This window comes from Sus scrofa, chromosome 8 (genome assembly GCF_000003025.6).
Source record: "Sus scrofa isolate TJ Tabasco breed Duroc chromosome 8, Sscrofa11.1, whole genome shotgun sequence".
Taxonomy (NCBI): Eukaryota; Metazoa; Chordata; class Mammalia; order Artiodactyla; family Suidae; genus Sus; species Sus scrofa.
In genome coordinates this window covers 78256216-78283288 of record NC_010450.4, presented here as the reverse complement: position 1 = coordinate 78283288, position 27073 = coordinate 78256216, and the positions used below count along the sequence as shown (strand labels likewise).

At 35.7% G+C, this 27073-nt stretch overlaps 1 protein-coding gene across 6 annotated transcripts in view; it reads right to left on the bottom strand.

Moving 5' to 3' along the window:
• Positions 1-27073, bottom strand: part of LRBA (LPS responsive beige-like anchor protein) — a 710221-nt gene that overhangs the window by 397019 nt on the left and 286129 nt on the right. For all 6 annotated transcript variants that reach the window (XM_021100638.1, XM_021100636.1, XM_021100637.1 and 3 more), the window contains one exon: positions 1058-1224. In XM_021100638.1, coding sequence (XP_020956297.1) covers positions 1058-1224 — 167 coding nt within the window. The remainder of the gene's footprint in view (positions 1-1057; positions 1225-27073) is intronic.

Sequence of the window (27073 nt, the reverse complement as noted above, 5' to 3'; positions counted from 1 at the left end):
TTCGCCCTTATGTCCTTGACCTGTATTCCTTCTGCTGAATACCAAAAATGATTTGCCCAGACACGCATTTCATTTTATTTTCATATTCTTCATGATAGGCATCATGCAATATAACTACTCTGTACTTGTACTCAAAATAAAAACATCCTCTATCAGATAGCTTTCAACTCTACTAATTTAAAGTTCAGCTTTTAAAAAACTAGAATTGTTTTCTATTCACAGGAAAATTTCCACAACTAGTCTTAGATGTCTGCTAGACATAAAAATTGCCTAAAACACAAGTAGAAACCAATACAAGTAATTTGCTATGTTCTTGCTGCTGTCTTCTAAAAAAAGTTATGCAGAATGAGAAATTAAAAAACATCTTTCCAATAGGAAAAAAAAGAACTTTTCCATGAACATTACTTAAATGAGTCAAAACATGTTACTAAGACTGGTGGCATAAAATATTCCAAAAAGACTAAATTTCATGATTTATCTAAACTCCTTAGTCCAAGAAGGTAATGGACTTATTTTATTTGTAGAAATTAGAATAAAAAATAGCATGTTGAGTTTGGTCATCTTAAAAGGAGGTACATATAGTGAATAAAATTTTAAAGAAGACATTTCTTCATCATAGACCTGTAACTTGCAACATAAGCCAAGAAAATAACACATATTATTATGGTTCCAAATTTATGCATTAAAAACTCCAAAGTATAAAATAGAGAATCGTTTCTTAAAATATTGTATTTGTATAAATTTACATATAAGTGCAGCTAGTGAAATACTTCACATTAACTACTTCCCTTAACATTTATTTCACTTCAAAATGAATACGTGTATCAGCAACTATTCTTTTAATGTAGTGGAAGGGAACTGAAATATCCACAAAGATTCATAACTATACCCGTACTGATTTTCTCCTTCCCCTTTTCTTTAAATTCATAATGGATGATAAAATACAAAATTAAATAACTCTGTTCTTCATCTGGCCTTGATCATATCCAAAGCCATTTACCTAAACCTTGGCCTTCTATAGAAAATCAGTGGCCAAATCCTAAAGGCATCCCTTTACCTCACTGTGGAATTTCCCCAGGCTCCATGCTTGTCTGTGAGAATGTTGATAATTTTCTGGATTAGCTGAGTTGCTGTCACATGGTCTCGATATTTAGCTGCTCTTATCAGATGATCACACATCTTTTCATCCTCTCGTTTGTCTGCAGAATACTGGGCACAGAGTGACTTGGATAGGAAAAAGAAACATACTGTTATTACCATAAAAATGTAGGAAAAAAACTTTAAAATGCATTATAAAATAATCTCTAATAAGAACTGAACCAACCAAAATTTTTATAAAATGCATGATAATATAACCTCTAATAAGAACTGAACCAACCAAAACTTTAAAATGCATTATAAAATCATGTCTAATAAGAACTGAACCAACCAATATTTACAAGTGACTTTTACATCCCTCATTATCTGAGTTAACAGACTTAGTGATCTACTGTCTCTGTATAACAATCCCCCAAGAATTTATTTCTCTGAAGTCATTCCTAAGATACACTCAGAAGTGGTTCATATGTAAGCAGAGACCCTGAATAAAGAGTAGAAGCCAGTCATGGGAAGATGCAGGCATCCACATCGCAAGCAGCATGAAGAGCAGTCGCAAAGCAAGATGAATAAAGGGAAGGATGGTATGAAATGAGTTTGGAGGGCAGGGGTTGCATCGCTTAGTCCTGTGTAGTTATGACAAGGCGTTTAGGTCTTATTCTAATGAAATGGAAGATTAATCAGCGGAGTGATATGACTGATTTGCATTTTAAAATGACCACTATAGTATCATTTAGAGAATGGACTATGGTGTGACAAGAGAAGTAAAGAGGAAGACAGTTAGAAGGCCACTACAGAGGTCCAGAGAAGAGACAGTGGTGACTTGCAGCAGTAAACTGAGCTAGTCCTCAACACCTTGAGAAAATGACAGAAACAGTTTGGTCTTTTAAACCCTAGCTAGCAAAATGGACTAGCAGCACTAGAATCCCATAGGAACTTATTCAAAACTATAGGTCCCTCTTGACACCTACTAAATCAAAATCTGGATTTTAATAAGATTCCAATCATATTTATACATTAAAGTTTGAAAATATTTTTTTAGATATCATCAATTTTGCCAAAAAATTTTAGGGTTTTTTAAGCAATAATCAGATACAAGAAATACAATCACTAGTTTCCAAGATGCTTATTTTTTTTCTTTTAGAACTCAGACACTTGGGGTATCATGTATATGATGCTGTACTACATAATAATTAATTGATTAAAATTAAAAAAAGATTAATGTTAACTTGACTATAATTCTTTTTTTTTTTTTTTTTAGGCCTACACCCATGGCATATGGAAGTTTCCAGGCTAGGGGTTGAATCAGAGCTGCAGCTGCTGGGCTATACCACAGCCACAGCAGTGCAGGATCTGAGCTGTGTCTGTGGCCTACACCATAGCTCCAGGCAGTGCTGGATCCCCAACCCACTGCGTGAGGCCAGGGATTGAACTCACATCCTCATGGACACTAGTCGGATTCGTTTCCACTGCACTACAGCGGAAACTCTGATACTTAATTCTAACAGCAGAGTCTATTAGACTCCTTCCTTTAACCTCCAAATGCAAACTCACATATCTGTCACATGTATACACAACCTATGATGAGTAATGAAAATATGGTGCTGGAACACGTTTTAACAGTTTATGTACATGAGACACATTGTGGCTGCCTGCCTTTTTCCTGTAAACTAATATAATAGACTGTTGCCAAACACTATCCCCAGCACTGCCCCAAGAACAACAGAGGGCCCTAATTATCCTAAACCAATGAAGGTAATAAGCACACCAGCACTGACACACTATCTCGAGGGACAGCACTTAATCTAACTGGTGGGGTAAGAGAAAGGGTCAAGAGTTTGTTGACAGTTGACAATTCCTAACTTAGGGTATAAAAGAGGAAGTACATAATTCCAGGAGTACTAAAAGTTCTTTTCATACCAGGAGAGAAGTAAGCTTGGGGATGAAGCCAAAACCCAAAGACAGCAAAACTGTGAGAATTACAGAAATAACAAGTTTATTCCAAATGGAACAGGGACTTCCAGATTAGTCGCAGACTAGCCTACCTATTAGACTTTCTGTGAAACCATTTTTTTTTTTTTGGTCTTTTTATGGCCACCCGTGGCGTATGGACGTTCCTGTGCTAGTGGTGGAATCAGAGCTGTAACCACTGGCCTACACCACAGCCACAGCAACACTAGATCTGAATCATGTCTGCTGTCTATACCACAGCTGACGGCAATGCCGGGATCTTTAACCTGCTGAGCAAGGCCAGAGATCAAACCTGGGTCCTCACAGATACTAGTCAGGTTCATTTCCACTGAGCCATGAAAGGAGCTGCTCTGTGAGACCATTTTTTTTTTTTTTAACTTTTTACAAGAACCTATAGGCTTTTGCTCATTCACTGAAGGCCAGTATGAACTGGGTTTTCTGTTCCTAACATCCACAAGCAAACCAACTGATAAGGTGTTTATCAACATGCACAAGGAGGGAAATATCTCTTAGTTTGTGCAAAACACCAGGCTATACTGATCAAAGGTTGAATTAGCGTGATAGCCTTTGCCCTGGAGAATCCTCGTTCTCTCTAGAGTGTGAGGAGGGAAGCGGGAATAAAAGTACCTTTGTCCACTGGTATAAGAAGGATAGGTTCCAGGATCCCGATGGATACCAAAATCTGCAGTTGCTTAAGTCTCTTTCATCAAATGGCCAAGCATACATAGTATAAAAAAGCAAAACCTGCAGATATGAAGGGCTGTCTATACCTAAAATCATCTCTAAATTACTTATACTACCTAATACAATGTAAGTGCCATGTAAAGAGTTGTTAGGCTCACAAGCAAATTCAAGTTTTGCTTTCTGGAACTTTCTGGTTTTTTTTTTCAAATATTTTCAATTTGTGGTTGGTTGGAATCCACAGATAAAGAACTCATGGATAGAAAGGGCTGACTGCTATGTCATTAACATTAAATAACTGGAGCTAAAAATAATTTTTAATAAAAAGGTTTACAGAAAATAGTAAGAGGGATATGTAAGATGCTCTGAAGGAAGACAGAGAATTGAAGATTTTGAGAAGATACGTTATTCTTAGATGGAAATAAAGAAAACCTTAAAGCAAAAGGCAAGGCAGAAACATGGGTCAATTTCAGGAAGAGGGAAGCAATATCATTCAATCCAAGAACTAAAGATGAGTAGAAAAAGTAATAGATTAAATCAATTCTGGAATGCAGGATGAAGCCTGAAAAAACACAAAGAATCATTGTGTGCATGTGTGTATGTATATGAATATATATTACATATGTATATGAATAAACCTAAGATTGAGAAGACAAAAACTGGACTAAAGCATCATCCCTGACAGTATCTCTTGCCAGACTTGGGCATCTAACTCACTGCACCTGCTAGGTCTGACATGATCTGTAAAGTGACAGGATGACATTAGCTCCAGGAATTGTACAATTAGAAGATCTGGGGCAACCTCTACGACATCAGTTTTACTACAATGGTGAAAGTAAAGTACCTCTACCTACACGCTGATGTGAAGGAAATAAGTCGTGTTCAGTTGGAAATAAGATGGTTCAGTTGGTCAAAAATATGATTTGCACAAATAATTGAAATATAATTAAGAAATACCTGAAAAAAGGAGTTCCCGTCGTGGCGCAGTGGTTAACGAATCCGACTAGGAACCATGAGGTTGCGGGTTCGATCCCTGCCTTGCTCAGTGGGTTAACGATCCGGCGTTGCCGTGAGCTGTGGTGTAGGTTGCAGACGTGGCTCGGATCCCGCGTTGCTGTGGCTCTGGTGTAGGCCAGTGGCTACAGCTCCGATTCAACCCCTAGCCTGGGAACCTCCATATGCCGCGGGAGCGGCCCAAGAAATAGCAACAATAACAACAACAACAACAACAACAACAAAAATTAAAAAAAAAAAAAAAAGAAAAAGAAAAAGAAATACCTGAAGGGGAGAAGTTTAAGTGACTATAACTAGGGAATTATTCCACTGCAACAAAAATATCAATTGCTATGTGATATTTGCAGATTCATCCTAGAACTAGGCATCATTCTCCAAGTTACTTCACATCTAACCCAGCCATACACTGAGACCAAAAGGACAAAAGGGGAGACATCTGCGGAGTTTTTGTACCTTCAACATTCCCTACTATATACAGCCTGCCCCTGTCTAACCTCACTTGATTAGAGGAAATCAAAATTATTGATGGAAATTAGAAAATAACTGGCTTCTATACTCCCCTGAAACACAGATACTGCCATATTACATGTACTAAAAGTACAAATAAAAGACATTATTTAATGGCCTATTATTTGCTTTTTACTAATATTAGAATGATTTAACTTTATCAAATTGTATTTGCAAACAGTTGGTAAGCTACTAAAGTTTGCTTAAAAAGGTATAATTCTAAAAAGAAGAGTTCAAGGTAAGTTAAATGGTAAAATGGTTTAAAGTGTTCTTTAATGGATCCTCCTTTACAATTTAAACGGCAACTTTTCATATCTGACATAAAATCTATAGATATAAATCACATTAAAGGGCTGTTCTTTCCTGATTATCAATCTCTGTCTCATTGCAGAACATTAGAGTCACATCTAACCTTAAAACATGATAAAACGAAACCAAAGAAGAATGTTTTATAAAGATATAATGAACTTGTACCTGGTCTTTAAGATATCTTTAAAGTGGAATTTGAATACATTCTTATTAAAAAATAACAAAAAATAATAACATATTCAATATAGTACATATCATTCAAAGTCAAGTACAGATAAGGAGTATCTGCTTCAATACACATGTTACTCAACTAGAGGAGTATATGTATTTGTGTGGGTGTGCTTGTGCTTAAAGGTTGAATGGCAGTATCCCAAGAGACCCTACGAAAATGCATCATCTATCACTAAAATCAAGGGCCAAGTCTAGTACTTTCATTCAGTTTTACTTTACATCAACTTTTCTGTTTTCTTATTTTAAGTAACACATGAACTAAGTAATATGACATCACAACAATGACCCCCAAAAATCTAAATCTTAAAAACAAAAGAAATAAGCATCTTGAGAACCACCCATTTGAATATACTTGAAATCCAAGATCTATTACCATTGAAAATCTAGAATCTACTACCACAGCATTAATAAAACATAAGATAAATTCTTAAAAAAATTCACTTATACGGGGCAAAAATAAATAACTGAAGAGAAAAACAATTTAAACTGACCATTTATAAGTCAAGTAACCATTTTGGCCTTTTTTTTTTTTTTTTTTTTTTTTTTGTCTTTTATGGCCACACTTGCAGCATACGGAGGTTCCCAGGCTAGGGGTTGAACTGGAGCTGTAGCCTCTGGCTACATACATCACAGCCACGGAAACACAGGACCCAAGCCAAGTCTGCAACCTACACCACAGCTCACAGCAATGCCGGGTCCTTAACCCACTGAGCAAGGCCAGGGATCAACCTGCGTCCTCTTGGATACTAGTCAAATTTGCTTCCACTGAGCCACAACGGGAACTCCTATTCTGGCTCTAAATGTAAATAAAGAAATAAAGAAAATAGCCCGCTTAGTCTTTCTTTCCAGATGCTATGTCTCAGTCTACAGTTACTATTTGTTCTTTGTGTGAAAGCTTAGAGAGGACTGAACTTAATAATAAGCAGATTTCTCTAGCCATCACTCTGTCATCACTCTGATCACCTTTCTCGGTGGTCAGACTTTTTTCTTTATCACTTACCAATATGCTGGCATTTTCTCAAGGCTTTGTCACATGTCCCCTGGCAATAGCATCCACCCCCATATCATCTACTATTATAAGTTTAGATGGAGATGTCAAATTTTTCATATCTGACCCAGTTGTTTTCCAAAATTCTGACCCCAAATTCTACCTGTAGGATAATCTCCAATCATTGAGTAAGCACCTAAAATTGAAAATGTACAAAACTGAACTCATCATCTTTACTCTAAACATGCTATTACATTGAAAAGGGAAAGCTTTCTGTTACCTGTGACAGAAATTTCCCTCACTTCATATCCCATAATTCCATTTTAGCAAAACCTGTGAATCACTCTTCTCACTGCTCTCATACAGATCTTTATTCGCTTACAACTCAGCTCGTGAAATAATCTTCTACCTGTCCATTTACAAGCAGTCCCAGAATTACTTCTAGAAGAATTTACTTTGGTATAATGCAGATATATTTATATTTCCCACCCTCAAAAAAGTATATGACTGCAGTTCCGGTCGTTGCTCAGTGGTTAATGAATCCCACTAGGAACCATGAGGTTGCGGGTTCGATCCTTGGCCTCTTTCAGTAGGTTAAGGATCCGGTGTTGCCGTGAGCTGTGGTGTAAGTCACAGACGTAGCTCAGATCCTGCATTGTGGTGGCTCTGGTGTAGGCTGGCGGCTACAGCTCTGATTAGACCCCTTAGCCTGTGAACCTCCATATGCCATGGGTATGGCCCTAGAAAAGACAGAAAGACAAAAAAAAAAAAAACAAAGCATATGACTAAAATGTTAAACAATTAAAGAGGCAAATTTTACTAGCTAGATCTTAGCACTTTCTATAAATCAGTAATGTGGTATATTACCTCTTAAAATGCCTGCCCATCTCATATGCCAGATATACTCAGATTATACACTACTCTCCAAATATCCTCAAGACATTTTCAAGCACCAGAAAATATATTTCTCCTATAGCTTTTACGTGTGAAACAAGTTTAAAGATACCTATTGAGAAGATAAGATGGAAGGGAATTTGAAGGACAAACTATGAGAGAAGAGGAAGTCACAAAAGAGAAAGAGATATAGGTATCTAGAGGTCCTTTTGATTCTATAGCTGAATATACAAAGTGGAAAAAAAAAAAAATCTAAAGAAGTTCTCCGGTCAGGATGGAACCCAAGCCACTGCAGTGATAATGTGGAATCCTTAACTGTTAGGCCACCAGGGAACACAAGATTCAAGCCAATCTTAAAAATTTGTCAAGCTTTCTTATGGATAGTGACAAGCTGAGTTTGAAATATATCTGAACAAAAAAAGAAAATAATAGAAAAACAATTTTACAAAAGAAAAACAAAATTATAGGATTTTATACTCTTTCAATCATACTATACAAGTAGAAATCAAGAGAAAGTAAGTTATTAAAGAAGGATTATCATCTCAACAACTGGTCTGAAACATCTGGTCACAAACAGGGAAACACAAGAAACTTGTCTTCACCTCATACCATACACAAAATATTTAATTCAAAATGAATCAAAGACCTAGATATAAAAGTTAAAATTATTATTATTTTTTAATAGTTATTTCCCCAATACAATTTTTTTTCTACTATACAGCATGGTGACCCAGTTACACATACATGTACACATCCTATTTTCGTACATTATCATGCTCCATCATAAGTTGACTAGACATAGTTCCCAGTGCTACACAGCAGGATCTCATTGCTAATCTATTCCAAAGGCAACAGTTTGTATCTATTAACCCCAAGCTTCCCAACCACCCCACTCCCTCCCCCTCCCCCTTGGCAACCAGAAGTCTATTCTGCAAGCCCATGATGTTCTTTTTGGTGGAAAAGTTAAAATTATAGCACTTCTAGAAAAAAAAAAAAAAAACAGCAGAAAATATGATGAACTTGGGTTAGGCAGAGAATACTTAGACTGAAATTTTTAGACTGAAGACCATAAAAGAAACCATAAAAGAAAATCATAACCATAAAAAAGCCTAATTCAAAGACAAATTAGATGTCAGCTAACTTTATAAAGCTGCTCTTTAAAAGGCATCATTTAGAAAATGAAAAGGCAAGCCACAAATTGGGAAGAATTATTCACTATACATATGACTAACAAAAGATTTACTTCCAGGGTATATATAGAACTCCTATGATTCAATAAGACAAGCAAATTTAAATTAATAAACAAAGGATCTGAATAGACACATTACAAAAGATATATAAGTGACTAATTAATAGTATGAGAGAAAATGCTTACTCTGTAGGGAAACTCAAATAAAAACCACAATAAGCTATCACTATATACACATTAGAAGGGCTGAAATTAAAGGAACTGACAACATCAAATACTGTTAAGGATATGGAACAAACGGAACTCTCACACTTACGAACTAGCCAGCTGATGTGTAAAATGCACAACTATTTTAGAAAATAGTTTGTTGGTTTCTTGTAAGCCCAAATATATATTTGCAACAGCACCTAGCAATTCCACTCCTAGATACTTCCTCAAAATGAGTAACATATTTCCACAAAAAATATATTATATGAATATGCCCACAGTGCTTTTAATAAGAGCCAAATACTGGAAATAACTCAATATCCATCTATAGATGGATAGTAACATTGGCCGGCAAAAAAAGAAACAAAAGCACACACACAATAGGGTGTTAATATCAAAAAACTTTAATGCTAACCAAAAGAATCCAGACAACAGAGTATCTACCATGCAATCTCATTAATATGAAATTTTATAACATGCAAAACTATCCACAATAACAGAAACCAGATGAGCAGTTGCTTACAGTTGGATATGTGGAGAAGAACTGACCACAGTAAATCACAAGGGAATTCTCAAAGATGATAGAAATTTTCCATATCTTGATTGTGACAGTCACACAGGTATGTTTTATCTACTTATCAAAACTCATCACACTGTATACTCAAAATGGGTGTATTTTATTACATATAAACTATACTTCATTCAATTTAAGGAGGAGTTCCCACTGTGGTGTAACAGTATCAGCAGTGTCTAGGGAACACTGGGTTGTGGGTTTGATCCCTGGCCTGGCTTAGTGGTTTAAGGATCAAGAGTTGCCACAGATGTGGCTTAGGTAGCAACTGTGGCTGGGATCTGACCCCTGGCCTGGGAACTCCACATGCTGCAGGGCAGTCAAACATGCAAAAAAAAAAAAAGAAAAAAAAAGTATTTAAGAAGTTTTTAAAAACTGAATAGGCAAGATACTACCAGGGAAGAAATTAGTTAAAATACTCATATTGAAAAAAATAAGCTCATATACCAAATGGATAAATACTCTCTATAGGAGTTCCCATCATAGCTCAACAGAAACGAATCTGACTAGCATCCATGAGGATGCAGGTTCAATCCCTGGCCTCACTCAGTGGGTTAAGGATCTGGCGTCACAGTGATCCGCCGTGAGTAGGTCGCAGATATGACTCGGATCCTGTAATGCTGTGGTTGTGACTTAGGCTGGCAGCTACAGTTCCGATTTGACACATAGCCTGGGGACCTCCATATGCCATGGGTGCAGCCCTAAAAAGACAAAAAGTCAAAAAAAAAAAAAAAGAGTCAATAAAAAAACCCTCTATAAAATCAGTAAGATTGATAACCAATAAGACAGATAAATAATAAGAAACTGGTTAAGAGACAAACAGGTACTTCACAAAAGTAAAAAATGTAACTTACAACAAGCAGGAAAAAAGACATAAAGTTTCATTTGTAAATAAATTCAAAGTAGCACACAATAAAATATGATTACACAAGCACCAGAATACCAAAATAAAGAGAGCGGACCAATTATTAATAAAAATGTGGAGTAATGGCAACAGTTATAGACTAACGTTGGGAGTGGTACTCAATTTTGCAAGAGAGTGGGGCAATACCTATCAAAATTGAAAACATGAACACTTTACAGTCAAGTAGATCCACCCTACAGAAACGCATGAGCATGTGTACCAAAAGACTATAAAATATTCAAATCAGCATTGTTCACAACAGTTAAAAACTAGAAAGGACCTAACTGCCAATCAACAGCAGAGGAGATTTTGAAACATTAGCACTCTACTAATGCAGGGAACAGCACTGAAAATGAAACAGGAAAATGTAACAAATCTAATGAATCTCAACAAATATAATGCTGATCTAAAAATGCCAGATAAAACCAAACTTGATTCCATTTGCAGAAAGTTCAAAAACTGGAAAAGAAATTGCAATGATAAAAAAACATACTTAAGTATTGAAAATAAAAACAGAAGCAAGTAAGTCATTTCATTAAAAAAACATCATTTAGCTTAATGGAGCAAAAAGGGGTTGTGATTCGATAGATATACAGAGAGGGCATCTCACAACCACTTTGTTTCAGTACCAAGAAAAGGAAGTAAATTAATGTTAAATGCATATTTTTTGAGAGTTAAGTTGTATTGTATTTTATGAGAAACAGATTATAAAGCAAATTTTTATTAAGCTGGCATTAGATTTTGAAATAAAAACAAATTCCAGTTAAAATAGTTCAAGGTGAAATCTTTAATATATAAGCCTTTCTCCCAATTTAGCCACATTCAATGTTAATTAAGCAATTGAAATGTATTGGTTTTACAGGTTTCACGTTTTGACGTTTTTTTAAAAGAAACTTATGCTTGCTTTTAAAATCAAATTAAAAAAAGGAATTACTTATAAGAAATTAAAGAGTTCTCTAGTCACCTCCTCCCTGCTTGGCTCATTGTTTTCTGTAGGGGTAGTCGCTGTTAACCCTAAGATGTAGTTCCTATGCAAATGGTATCAAATTACACATCATTCCATGTCAGGACATACAGTTTTATCTTCATTCTTTTTCACAGGTACGCACAGAGTGTTACATTGTTAGTTAACTAAACATATCTTCTAGAAAACACACCTTACGTCCCAATTTATCTCAAAATCACTTACACTATAAATTACTTGTTGCAAAGCATTTAAAAGGGAAATCACCTAAGGACAACAAATTAAGAAACTTTTCAATACTTCAATTTTGGAGGTCTCTGCACTTGATCTCTTAACTCAGATTTAAAGTCTCATCATTTAAAAAAAGAAAAGTTGTCCACAGAAATCTTTCAAAGACTCCTGAAAAGACTTAGAAAAATGACATCTTAAAAACCTCAACAGCGAACAAAAGTCAACCAATGACAATGTGTGACAGCCACCTTTAATTCTGAAGTGATTTCTCTGTCATCCACCACCTCCAAGTATTGATTTCTCTCAGCATGAAAAAGCCTAAGCCAATGAAACAGACATGGCATCATTCCCTCGATAACAGCATTCAAGGTTAAAACAGGCAGAACACTCATCAAGGTATCGCTTCCATTTCTTATTGTTTTAATGGACTGGATAAGATGTCCTGGGTTCTTATCTCACCAACTGCAGTCTTCAAACAATATTTTCAAATAATTTGAAGGTTAATAAGAGCTCTAATTTTTTACTTTAGATAATCAAAAACTTGTCCTAGAAGCTTTTACGTATTTGAAAATTCAAGTCAACTCTAAGAAGAGGGCCAGAGGATCAACTTGTATGTCAAATACACATGTAATGCTTTTTTATTATTTCATTACTTCATTAGTCACTTGTCAACAATGAAAATCACAAAATTATCAAGTAAATAACAAAACACCTTCCAAAAAGACAAGCTGATTTCTTTAACAATGCCTGCAGACATCATACATCGATCGGTTTGGAAAATAAAATGTGGTATTTATAATTAATAAATTAAGTTTAAATAGATAGGGTTAAACAAATAATTATATTTTAAAAAATCATAATAAGACAAATATATATTCATATAAGATTATACAATTATACACAAATACATATACACATATATAAAGAGAAAAAGAGAGGCAGTGAGAGAGAAATCAAGAAGTTTTAATTTTTTAAGCTTTGTTTCTTGCTAATGTGAACAGGAGCTGGATATCTAAAACAAATCCTACAGGAGCTCCTGTCATGGCTCAGCGGTAACAAACCCAACTTACATCCATGAGGCGTGGGTTTGATTCCTGGCCTCAATCAGTGGGTTAATGGTCCAAGCACTGCTTTGAGTTGTAGTGCAGGTTGCAGATGGGACCTGGATCCTGTGTTGCTGTGGCTGTGGCTGTGGTGTAGGCTGGCAGCTGTAGCTCTGATTCAGTCACCAAAATTTTCAAACCAACACAGGAACATGCACTTACTCTAGAATCGTCTTCCTTTGCCCCAACAATGACAGTTTCTTTAGTTTCACATATAATTCTAAAAGTGTGTGAATTTTTTTTAAAAAAAGTATGTGCTCGTATACATGTGCCCTGTGTAGGTATGTATATGGTCTGTTCAAAAGTTACCAACAGAAGATCGAGAGTAGAAAATGCTGTGAATCTAGTTTTTCATCTGGCCATTATCAAGAAGATAAAATAGAAAATGAGACAAGTTAAAACACATCCTAGAAGAATCTCTAAAAATAGTGCATTCCAGAATGAATACAGCACACTTTGGAAATATACTGAGAAAGACTGTGATTGCAGAGTCCAGGTGTGGAAAATATACCAGAACATGCTTGCAAACTAGAGTGGGAATTTTCCATAAGGAATCTGATGGTCCCACTGTGAGTTAACCAGAGGAAGGAAAGAAAGGTGAAACTTGGAACCAACATTCCTCTCATTCTATGACCTTAGGCACATGGGCCTGGACTAAATAATTAGAATATGAGATAATTGCTAAGAAAGATATACAAAGTGTGTTTTGAAAGAAGAAAGAACTATTCAGAGCCAAGGAGGGAACTATTCATAAAGGAATTTAAGGCTACGTTCATCAAGAAGAAAGCACTCATTTTTAAAAACATATAAAAACTGTACTTAAAGAAGAAAATCTGTGGTCAAAGGAGCCCTCTACATGGGGAAGCTAAACCAGCTCCTGCAATTTGGCAAACAGATAGAGAGACAGAGCTCAGGAAGAAGTCAAGAGCGTGTCTATGAATTAGCAGATGCAATACTCAGTAATGAGTTTTAATTTTCCTATTCTGCACTGTGATGTCCTGTAAGTGAGAAAAAAGAATGGCCCATGCCCATGCTTTGGGCAGTAGGATAAAGAAAAAACAGCTATATCCTGGGAAAGTCATGTATATAACAGTAAGAGGTCGCCTCCCGAGCTCTGACATAGTAATAGTCTGGATCATAGCCCTAAGGTAGACAAAGCGTCCCATGCAAACAAAGTGTCCACAATATCTGTGGGACATGTAGGTATTCCTTGGATAATCCTTGAGATTATCTGGAATAAATATATATATATATATATAATCTCTCTTTGAAAGTTACAATAACAGTTGCATTGTTAAACATTTAATATGAACCCACACTGGTAACAGGCACTTTACAGGCATCAAATCCCATTCACTCTTCACAAAATTACTATAGGCAGGCATCATTATTATCCTGATTTTAACATGAGGCAATAGTGTGTTAGCTCACATAGCTAGTAAATGACAACCAAGATTAATGCACAAGGTTAGCTGACTGAAAAGTCAGAGCTACACCAAACTGCACCTTAGTACTCAATGTGGTTGCATTCACTGGGTGCTCAAACAAAAGCGATTCAGAGATTTAAAAGGACTTATGATACCCCTTTATTTCACTAAGATAGTATTTCATCACTCTCACGATTATTTATCAACCTCATTTTTGTCAAACATAAAGAAAACAGCAGTGATAAAAAAGTTTAAATTAAGTGCATATATTGTAAAGCTTACCATTTCCCTTTTCCTGCTCTACGAATGAAGAAATATATAAAAAGAGGTTAAGAAAGATGTCGAAAATCATAATGCAAGTAGATAAACAGCAAAACTGGGAGGAAAACTGCTGTTCTACTTTGCTATTAAATTATGATGACTCAAGATCTAGTACTCAGCCACCTCTTCAGAAAATGACAAAACTGATTGTGTAAAGTACACATCGAGAAAGAAATGTGGCAAGAAAGTGGGATGTATTAATTATCAATGTAAAACAGCAATGGGAAACAGAATGGTATCATGCTTAGCTTCAAAAAAGTTGCCATTAACTTTGACCAGTCCTTGCTCACTTACTTTTTAAGATATGTTCAAGTAAGAGCAGAAAGTACTTGAATAAAAAAGAGTAAAAAAGAAAGGACAAAATGAAAAGAGGAAAAAGACCAAAAGGAAAGCATAAATGGGAGGTTCACTTGAAAATACTTTGCACTGTCTCATATTTACAAGATAACTTTCAAAGTTAGTAAAAAAAAAAAAAAAAAAAACAGAAAAACAGTATCATTCTATTTCTTTCTCTCTCTCTCTTTTTTTTTTGTTTTTTGTTTTTTGTATTTTTCTAGGGCTGGACCCATGGCATATGGCGGCTTCCAGGCTAGGGGTCTAATGGGAGCTACAGTCGCCGGCCTACAGCCACAGCAACACAGGATCCGAGCTGTGTCTGCAACCTACACCACAGCTCACAGCAACACCGGATCCTTAACCCACCGAGCAAGGCCAGGGATCAAACCCACAACCTCATGGTTCCTAGTCGGATTCATTAACCGCTGAGCTATGATGGGAACTGCTATCATTCTATTTCATTTGCCTTGTATAGCTGATAGACAAAATGGGGAATTCAGTTCAGTAATGGGAATATAAAATAAAGAAGTGGACAAAGATGAAGAAAAGTTTGTCATCCAACTACTCTTTAAATAGCTCAGACTTATTTTACACTCTATCAATTTTACATGCACATAAAAACAAATATATAAACTCAGTAGAAAACAGCAACATAAACAGAAAAAAACATATGTCTATGGATTAGTTTTAAAGATTTTCCATACAAGCGAATGAAAGGAAATTTAAATATTATTACATAGGTGATACTCCATAAAACTAATCCAACATGAGCAATATCAAGGAGGACAGATGTTGAGGAGGACAGAGAAGAAAGGAAACCCTTGAGCACTGCTGGTAGGAATAACAACTGGTGTAGCCACTATGGAAAATAGTATGGAGGTTTCTCAAAAAGTTAAAAATAGAGCAATCATGCAATGTAGCAATACCCTTGTTTATATCCAAAGGAAATAATTCACTATTTCAAAGAGATACTTGCATTCCCATATTTGTTACAGCATTATTAAAAATAAGCCAAAGTATGGAAACATCACAATTATTTATCAGCAGATAAATGGATTAACAAAATGTGGTATATACATATTGGAATATTATTCAGCCTCAAAATAAAGAAAAATCTTGGCATTTGTGATGAGATGGACAAACCTGGAGGATAGTAAGTTAAGTGAGATAAGCCATATACAGAAAGGCAAATATTGCTTGATTCCACATTATATGTGGAATCTAAAAACAGAAATATCGAACTCAGAGTAATGGAGTAGAATGGTAATAGCTAGAGGCTAAAGGGAGGGGAAGGGTCAGTATTGATCAAATGGTACAGAATTTAAGTTCTGAGGCTCTTAAATTCTGGATATCTAATGTACAGCATGGGACAAAAGTTAACATGAATGTGTCGTACACTTGAAATCTGCTTAGAGCAGATCTCACATGTTCAACCACACCAACAAAACAATGGTGTGAGGAGATGAATGCATTAATTTGTTCAATTGTGCTAATCATTTCACAGTGTAAACATATATCAAAATACCATGTTGTGTACCTTAAACATATACAATATTTGTCAATCATACTTCAAGAAAGCTGGGGGAAAAAAGAAAAACAATAGCAATCTAGTAAGTAATACAAGGTAGTTTAATCACTACTATTTTTTATGCTTCTACCAGGATATGAACAGAACACTTTCTTTTCTTCTCTTTTTTTTTTTTTTTTTTTTTTTTGTCTTTTTGCCTTTTCTAGGGCTGCACCTGTGGCATATGGAGGTTCTCAGGCTAGGGGTTGAATTGGAGCTGTAGTCACCAGCCTACGCCACAGCCAGAGCAACACCAGATCCAAGCCGCGTCTGTGACCTACACCACAGTTCAGAGCAACGCTGGATCCTTAACCCACTGAGCAAGACCCACAACCTCACAGTTCCTAGTTGGATTTGTTAGCCACTGAGCCACAAAAGGAACTCCTCTTTTTTTTCGAATGGCTATACCTGTGGCATATGGAAATTTCCCAGGCTAGGGGTCAAAGAGAAAGGCAGCTGCAGGCCTATGCCACAGCCACAGAAACACTGAATCCGAGCCACATCTGCAACCTACAAAACAGCTTACAGCAAGTCCAGATCTTTAACCCACTAAGTGAGGACAAGGATGGATCAAAATTACATCCTCACAGAGAAATTGGGTTCTCATGAGCCACATCGAGATCTCCTGCACAGAACATTTTCTTAATCTAAAAGAATCTAGGATCTCACAAGAAAAGACAAAATTTCCAAATTTCTGTTAGCCGCATATGAAAACCTTCATTAATCCAAATAGGTGATATTGTCATTAATTTAACAATATTTTATTGAAAACTTCTTATGTTCCAAGCCTATACTGAAATTAAAATAAGAAACAGATCCTGGAGTTCCCATCGTGGAGCAGTGGAAATGAATCTGACTAGGAACCATGAGGTTGAGGGTTCAATGCCTGGCTTCACTCATTGGATTCAGGATCCGGTATTGCCATGAGCTGTGGTGTAGGTCGAAGACACGGCTCGAATCTGGTGTTGCTGTGGCTCTGGTGTAGGCCGGCAGCTACAGCTCTGATTAGACCCCTAGCCTGGGAACCTCCATAAGCTGTGAGTGGAGCCCTAAAAAAGGACAAAAGACAAAAGACAAAAAAAAAAAAAAAAAAAAAGAGTGAGAAACAGATCCTATTACAAAGTAGTAATAAGGTCTAATGTCTGTTTCGCTCAGCAGAAAAGTAATTTTGAAACATTTTTAATGGGTACAAGTAACTCTCCAAGGTCTCCAAAAGGGTAACATAATCCAGAATTTGAAAACATAATACCCAAAAAAAGAGAAATATCAGTGACAGGTTATCCTATACTTCCTCTTCATGACTTCTACAGGAGAAGCAATGATGCAAACCTTAGGCACTCACAATCCAGTATCTATAAACCTCCAAAAATTATATATGAAATTTTATTATTTTGTATAAATTTCTCAAGGTCAGCTTCTCAAAAGATTCTACAGCCAAATAAAATTATAAAAAATACTGATTCAAAACACATTTTACATAATATAATCACATTTTTGGTTAAATAGATGTGTGAGATGTATATACATGAAATTACACATAAAGTGTACATTCACAATAAAAAGTTGGAAAAGTTTTATGCCAAACCATTATCTTGGGAGTATGGAATGGGAAAAGATATGGAGAATGTTCTCTTTTACTTTATACCATTCTTTTTTTTTTTTTGTCTTTTTTTGGCATTTCTTGGGCCACTCCTGAGGCATATGGAGGTTCCTGGGCTAGGGGTCCAATTGGAGCTGTAGCCTCTGGGCTACGCCAGAGCCACAGCAACGCAGGATCCGAGAGCCGCGTCTGCAACCTACACCACAGCTCGTTAACCCACTGAGCAAGGGCAGGGATCGAACCCGCAACCTCATGGTTCCTTGTCGGATTCGTTAACGACTGTGCCACAACGGGAACTCCTACTTTATAGTAGCTTCTTCATCAGTACATTCTTCATCAGTACATTTTTTCCATATGTATTCTTCAGATTAATATTTTTTGAGTTAAAAAAAAAGAACCACTGATGTAAACAAAATTTCTTCTTAAGTCAGGGTTTCCCAGCTTAACCTGCCAGTATGTATCTGAATTCACCTTTTTTTTTTTCTTTTTTCTTTTATGGCCACACCCATGGCATATGGAAGTTCCTGGCCAGGGACTGAATCCAAACCACAGCTGCAACCTATGCCACAGCTGAAGCAATGCCAGATCCTTAAACCCACTGTACGGACCTAGAGATCACCACATGCCTCTGCGCAACCCAAGGTGCTGCAGGTGGATTCTTAACCCACCGCACCACAGTGGGATCTCCTGAATTCTACTTTGAAAAGATACAGGTTTGATCCCTGGCCTTGCTCAGTGGGTTAAGGATCCGGCATTATCCTGAGCTGTGGTGTAGGTTGTTGACGTGGCTCGGATCCCACGTTGCCGTGGCTCTGGTGTAGGCCGGTGGCTACAGCTCCGATTAGACCCCTAGTCTGGGAACCTCCATATGCCACGGGAGCAGCCCAAGAAATACCAAAAAGACAAAAAAAAAAAGTTAAAAAGGCAAAGTACAGAATACTATGGATTTGTTAACATCTGTATGAAGAAAGGGGGATGAGAATATATATTCCTATTTGCATATATGTGCATAAAAAACTTGACAAGATTTGGGAGTTCCCATCATGGTGCAGTAGTTAATGAATCCGACTAAGAACCATGAGGTTGTGGGTTCAATCCCTGCCCTTGCTCAGTGGGTTAATGATCTGGCATTGCCATGAGCTGTGGTGTAGGTCGCAGACAAGGCTCGGATCACGCGTTGCTGTGGCTCTGGTGTAGGCTGGCAGCTACAGCTCTGATTCGACCCCTAGCCTGGGAACCTCCCATATGCCGCGGGAGCGGCCCAAGAAATGGCAAAAAGACAAAAAAAAAACAAAAAAAAAAAAAAAAAAACAACTTGACAGGATTCACAAGAAACTAACAATGGCTTCCTAAAAAGGCGAGGAGATGAAAGGCATCAGGGAAGAGAATAGAAAGGGAGGTTTCACTCTGCGCCTTCTCACAATTTTTAAATCTTAAATTACCTATAGAAGACAACAAATACAAAATTTTCACTTTAAAAACTTTTAATGTCTTCTATATAGAGGTTTTATATAATTCTGACATTATATAAAATCATTAAAGAACACAAAAGTTAAAAGGACCAATGAGGTATTCTCGTGAAAGACCTATACTGCTGGTAAAGAAATAAGAAACGGAGATAGAAATGAAAACTAGAAGGAGAACCACGAGAAGTAAAAAGCTAACCAGAAAAATACCTGGTAAGCAAGTCAAGCAAAAAAAGAATTTCAAAATGGAAGGGTTCATGATCAATGTCAAATGATGCAGAGATCAAGGAACATGAAGAAGAAAAAAGAACCAATAGGTAGTTTGATTAGATCACTGGTGATATTCAAGAGAACATTTTAAATATTTTTGTTCTAGGATTAGACATGAAAAGGAAAGGAGAAAAGCCAGACTGCATGATACTGAACAGTAAAAGGGAGTGAGAAAATAAAGACACCACTCTAGCAAAAAGTCTGGCAGAATACAGAGCAAAGTGAAAATGGAAGCTTGAGAATTTTAACAGCACTTAACAGTAGATTGCGAAGCCTCAGTATATGATAATTAGACAGAGAGATATCAATAACATCAACATTGAGAAGCTACAAGATACTTCCAGAAAAGGTCATTTGAAAGGAAGGAGGGAAAAAGAAAAAAAAAATCATCTCCCAACATATTAAATAATAAACTCATAGAAAATAATACATACTTTGTTAAAAAAAAACCACAGAGGGTGGGTCAATGATTAGAAAGCTCACCAGTGACATCAAGTAAAAATTAAACCTTTCAATCAAAAGTGCTTTTAACAATAAGCTGCCTATTTCATGCTTCATGACAGCCTGGAAGTGAACATTCATGGTATTCTGGAAACAGGTATCAAGGAAGATCTCACACGTAACAGGGGCGCATCATCTAAGGATCTTTTTCACATTAAGAATCCTATTAGAAAGAAAACACTAAAAGGTAATTGAATTTCCCTCGGTTATCTTCATCTCTGTCAGCTCCTGCTACAATAACTTACTCTCCAGAGCAGAGATAACTCAATTCTGTCCAGCAAGCATATGTTATGAATCTCCAAAGCAAACTTGTCTAAATCATTCTGGTCTTCTATCAAGGTTGGCTGTGGATATGAACTCTGACAGAAAGCAAACAAATTTATTTTTATCTTTTCAATAATTCACTTCTTCATGCTTTGATGGAAGAAATCATGAGACAAATATATGGTCTTTAGTTATGTTGTAAAGTCAGCTGAAGTGGTCTCTATGACTTAAATAAAAAAGCCTTAATTAATCATTTTAAAATACACACATGAAACAGTACTGATGTAGAGAAATTGGTAAACTACCTTAAGTTTCAATTCGTATTTATAGTTATCTCTAATAGTTGGGAGTTCAAGTAAAAAACACTATTAATCAGATGCTGCTTATGATCTCACAGATACTATTTCAACTATTTCACTCCTGAATAGCTTAGTAAAGCATATTTTAGAAAAGACAATACTAGAAAATTCATTGTCAGAAAAAAAACATCAACTAAATAACAGTTCTTACAAAGAAATGTATTTCCTATTTGTATTCTACACCATAATTTTACAAGAGTGTAAAAAAACTAACTTAAAGGGCAATGGTATCAGAAATCCTCTAAGTTTGTTTCTTAATATAACTTGGAATCTACATAAATAAGATTATTCAGAATACAATTTACTCCAAAGTATAGTTAATAAATACAACTATTTAGCCCACATAAGTTTATAAAAAATAAAAATATGTACTGTATAATAACATAAAAAATATAAAATTTTACTATCCACAATAACATTTTTTTTACAGCCACAGCTGCAGTATATGAAAGTTCACAGGCCAGTGATCAAAACCATGCCACAGCACACAAGGATTAAACATATCCCCCTATGAAACCAAAGTTACAAGTGAAATTAGAAAGGGCTCCAGGTGCACATAAAGTGAACTCTGATTCTTTGCTGCTGCTGATGAAGATGAGATGAGCATGGTCTGGACAAAGACATTCAATTAATTTCTTAGCCAGACAAGTGCTTTTCAAGTATAATTGAGCCATGTTTTAGATTCCAGACTGAGGACTATTTACAATCCACAATGAGATAAGTAAATATTTAGAAAGTTTTATAAAAAGATATGGCTACGACATCTAAACACAAGATGAGGAGACTCATCTCAACAGTTTCTGTGTTACTAAATTCCCACGATATGCAGATTCTCATGTCATGCATATCATGTACTATGTGTGATATTTTAAGGTCAGTGTATAATTTCTAATCCAAAACATAAGCACTTACTTATTTTTATAACATATTTTTACAATTATTTTAATTTTTAAATTTACAACATAACAATATTAGTTTCATAATGGAAGCAGTATTTTTTATTTAGTTTTAACAATAATTTACAAAGACATTCTATGACACCACCATCACCCTAATACCAAAACAGACAAAGATACTACCAAAAAAGAAAATTATAAGCGAATAACTTTGGTGAATATAGATGCACAAATTCTCACAAAATTTTAGCCAACCAAATCCAACAACATATAAAAAAGATCATACACTATGACCAAGTGGGATTCATCAAGTTCACAAGGACGGTTCAACATACACAAATCAAACAACGTCATACACCACATTAACAAAGAAAAGTCAAAAACCACATGATCATCTCAGTAGATGCAAGAAAAAGCATTTGACAAAGTTCAACGTGATAAAAATTCTTACCAAAGTGGGTATAGAGGGAACATACCTTAACATAATAAAAGCCATTTATGACAAACACACAGCCAGTATAATACTCAATGGAGAAATGTTGAAAGACTTCACACTAAAATCTGGAACAAGACAAGGATGCCCACTCTCACCACTATTATTCAACACAGTATTGGAAGTCTAGCCACAGCAATCAGACAAACAAAAGAAATAAAAGGTTTCCAAATTGGAACAGAAGAGGTAAAAAGGTCACAGATAACATGATACCATACATAGAAAACACTAAGCACTCCATACAAAAACTGCTCAAACTGAAAAATGAATTCGGTAAAGTACCAGGATACAAATTAACATTCATGAATTGGTTGCACTTCGGTATACTAACAATGAAATATTAGAAAAGGAATATAAAGATACAGTATGTTTTAAAATCACACCCCCAAAAATTAAATACCTAGGAATAAACCTGACCACAGAGGCTTATATGATAAGAACTATAAAACATTAATCAAGGAAACTAAAGAGGATTCAAAGAAATGGAAAGATATTCCATGCTCCTGGGTGGGAAAAATTAATATTGTAAAAATGGCCATACTACTCAAAGCAATCTATAGATTCAATGCAATCCCTATCAAATTACTCATGACATTCTTCACAGAACTACAACAAACAATCCAAAAATGTATATGGAACCACAAAAGACACAGACTTGCCAAAGCAATCCTGAGGAAAAAAAAAACAAAGCAGGAGGCATAACTCTCTCAGACTTCAGATAATATTATGAAGTCACAGTAATCAAGACAGGATAGTACTGCTACCAAGACAGACATACAGACCAGTGGAACAGAACAGAGAACCCAGAAATAAACCCAAACACTTCCGGTCAATTAATCTTCGACAAAGGAGACAAGAATATCAAATGTGAAAAAGAAAGTCTCTTTGGCAAGTGATGCTGAGAAAACTGGACAGGTGTATGTAAATCAATGAAACAAGAACACACCCTCACACCATGCACAAAAACAAATTCAAAATGGCTTAAAGACTTAAACATAAGACACCATAAAACTCCTAGAAGAGAACATAGGCAAAACATTCTCTGATATCAACTGTACAAATGTCTTCTTAGGTCAGTCTTCCAAAGCAATAGAAATAAAAACAAAATTGAACCACTGGGACCTAATCAAACTGACAAGCTTTTGCACAGCAAAGGAAACCATTAAAAAAAAAAAAAAAAAAAGACAAGCTATGGAATGGGAGAAAATAGTTTCAAACAATGCAACTGACAAGGGCTTAATCTCCTCGAATATACAAACAACTCATACAACTCAATGGCAAAAAAACCAACAACCCAATTGTAAAATGGGCAGAAGACCTGAACAGACATTTCTCCAAAGATATGCAGATGGTCAACAACATATCAGTAATTATTAGAGGAATGCAAATCAAAACTACCTGTGTACTACCTCACACAGTTCAGAATGGCCATCATTAGTAAGTCTACAAATAACTAATGCTGGAGAGGGTGTGGAGAAAAGAGAACCCTCCTGTACTGTTAGTGGGAATGTAAATTGGTACAACTACTATAGAAAACAGTATGGAGGTACTGCCGAAAACTAAATATAGAACTACCATATGACTCAGCAATCCTACACCTGGGCATATATCCAGACAAAACTTTCATTGAGAAAGATAAATGCACCCCTATATTCACTGCAGCACTATTCACAATAGCCAAGACATGTAAAAAACCTAAATGTCCAACTATAGATGAATGGACTAAGAAAATGTGGTGTGTATATATATATATTACTCAGCCATAAAAAGAATAAAATAATGCCATTTGCAGCAACAACGATGGCACAAGAGACTCTTATACTAAGTAAATCAGAAAGACAAATACCATATGATATCATTTATATCTGGAATCAAATACATGGCACAATTGAACCTATCTACATAAAAGAAACAAATTCATGGGCTTGGAGATCACTTATGGTTGCCAAGGGGTAGAGGGGAGGCAGTAGGATGGACTGAGATTTTGGGGTTAGTAGATGCAAACTATTGCATTTGGAGTGGAAAAGCAATGAGATCCTGCTATACAGCACAAGGAACTATATCCAGTCACTTGAGATGGAATGAGGATAATGGGAGAAAAAGCATGTGTGTGTGTGTGTGTGTGTATCCTCCTGAATAATAGTCAGGTTTGCTACTGCTGAGCCACAATGGGTACTTCCTATTTACATAGAATTTCCATTTAATTAGGTATTATAAGTAATCAAGAGATGATTTAAAGTATATGAGAAATGTGGAATACATATATAAAATGGAATACTATTCACCATAAAAAAGACTAAAATTTTGCCATTTGAAACAACATGGATAGACTTAGAAGACAACATAGTAAGTGAAATCAGTTAAATACATAAAGACAAATACTATATGATGTAACTTATCTATAGAATCTAAAAATTAAAATTAGTGAATATAACAAAAAAGAAACAGGAGTTCCCACTGTGGTGCACTGGAAACGAATCCAACTAGGAACCATGAGGTTGCGGGTTCAATCCTTGGCCTCACTCAATGGATTGGCATATGGCGTTGCTGTGAGCTATGGTGTAGATTACAGAGGCAACTCGGATCTGATGTTGCTGCAGCTGTGATGTAGGCCAACAGCTGTAGCTCCAATTCGACCCCTAGCCTGGGAACCACCATATGCCACGGGTGCGGCCCTAAATTTTTTAGGGCAAAACAAACAAACAAAAAAGAAACAGACTCACAGATATAGATCACAAACTAGTAGTTGTCTTAGAAAGAGGGAAGGGGAAAGCTGGCAAGAAAGGGATAGGGGACTAAGAAATACAAACTATTATGGATAAAATAAATAAGCTACAAGGATAAAGAGTACAACACGGGAATTAGAGCCAATGTTTTACACTAACAATAATGGAATATAACCTTTAAAACTGTGAGTCACTATGTTATACAGCTGAAACATATAATATTGTAGATCAACTCTAAGGAAGGAAGGAAGGAAAGAAAGGAGGCAGGGAGGAAGGAAGAGAGGAGATAAGGGGGGCGGGAGGGAGGAAGGGAGGAGATAAGGGGGAGAGAGGGAGGAAGGAAAGAAGGAAGGGAGGAAAGCGGGGACGGAGGGAGGACCAGGAAGTATGTGTGTAGGTTATATGCAAATACTGCATCATTTTATATAAGGGACTTGAGCATCCTAGGATTTTGGTATCTAAGGATAGTTCTGGAACCAATCCCCCAAGGATAACCAAAGGATTACTGTAATCAATAAAGCAGATAATGATCTTGATGCTGCACATGTGTGAAAAGTAGTTACAAAACACCTGAAATATATGATACAATATTATGACATTTTTTTCTAACAAAAGCTCTAAGCATAAAAATTCACAGTTGTAAAATCCATTTCTTCCATCAAAAGATAATGCAAATTTAACAATGAATTTATAGAGCAAATGGTAGAACTAGTTATGATGAAGAAATAAAAATGAACATTGAAAAGAGAGCATCTCTTGCTTCACTCTGGGTAAAAGTTGAAAATGAGTAGCTTAAATTATTGAGACTGCTTTAAAAATCTCTTCTTCCATTATCATTAACATAACTGAGTTATTAATATTATTATTAGTACCACTAATAGTACTAAAAAAAGCAGTGAAAACAATTTCATCATCCTTTGAGGGTAACATTACATTCAATCCAAAGTGGATTTTAAATAAGTTTTGAAAAGCAAGCTCAACTGCCCCATTAAAACTTGGAGAATTAAAAAAGAAAAAATAGAAATTTTTAAAACTTCGAATATTGTAATAGATGCTGTTTGTTCAAAGAGTGGATCAAATATTCAATACTAAGAACTAAGAATTACTATTTCATTCACAACTTTTTGTTTTGTTACAATTATGGAAAAACAAAAAGTCATGAGCAGAACCGCAATTCTTTATATCAATTTGACTATGTCATGGAATCTATATAGCTTTTGTAATTCTCTTCTCTTTTTCTAGGTTATGTTTGTTCTCTTTGTTGAAAAGTACTGTTAACACCCTTTAATATTAAAAATTAGTGGTTATATTTTTCTTTTTCTTTTTTCTAGTAATACATTTTTATTTTAGAAAAGTCATATGTCTATGATGAATCTGTGCTTGAGAAAAAAATCTGGTCTTTCACCACAGTTTGAAAAACACTAGTTTAGATTACTATATAATTTTAAATTCTTTTTACAAAAAATTTATATTATTATCAAGTATGAACTCAGAGAAGCAAAAAAAGCCAGTAACTTCAAAATAAAACATATTAAAAACCAACTCCTATCCCTGATGATGACAGGACTCAGCTCTTACTGCACACAGATGCCTAAGATATTGAAAATTTCCCAGTCTTCTCTTGGGAAGATAGGAAAAAAATTACTATAAATTAATTTGGCAGTTGTGTTTGGTTTGAGAATTCATGTGGCAATCGTGTAAGTAAACAGAGCTGCTTTTTCTCACTTAAATTATGAGTCATACTCAATTACTTCTTTATTTACAGACAATTACTTGGACAACTAACATTTCTGACAAACACTGTAGAAAATATACCCTATAAAAAGATAGGGAAATCTGAATAAAATATAGAAAAAAATTGTCTTAAGTGCAGAGCTTGACTTAAAGTAAAGGAAACCCTCAGTGACAAAAATCAAATGAAGATTTCAAAACCAAAAAAGTAAGTATGGTCAGGTGCTTTCACTGCCTTAGCTGAGAGTCTGAGCAAG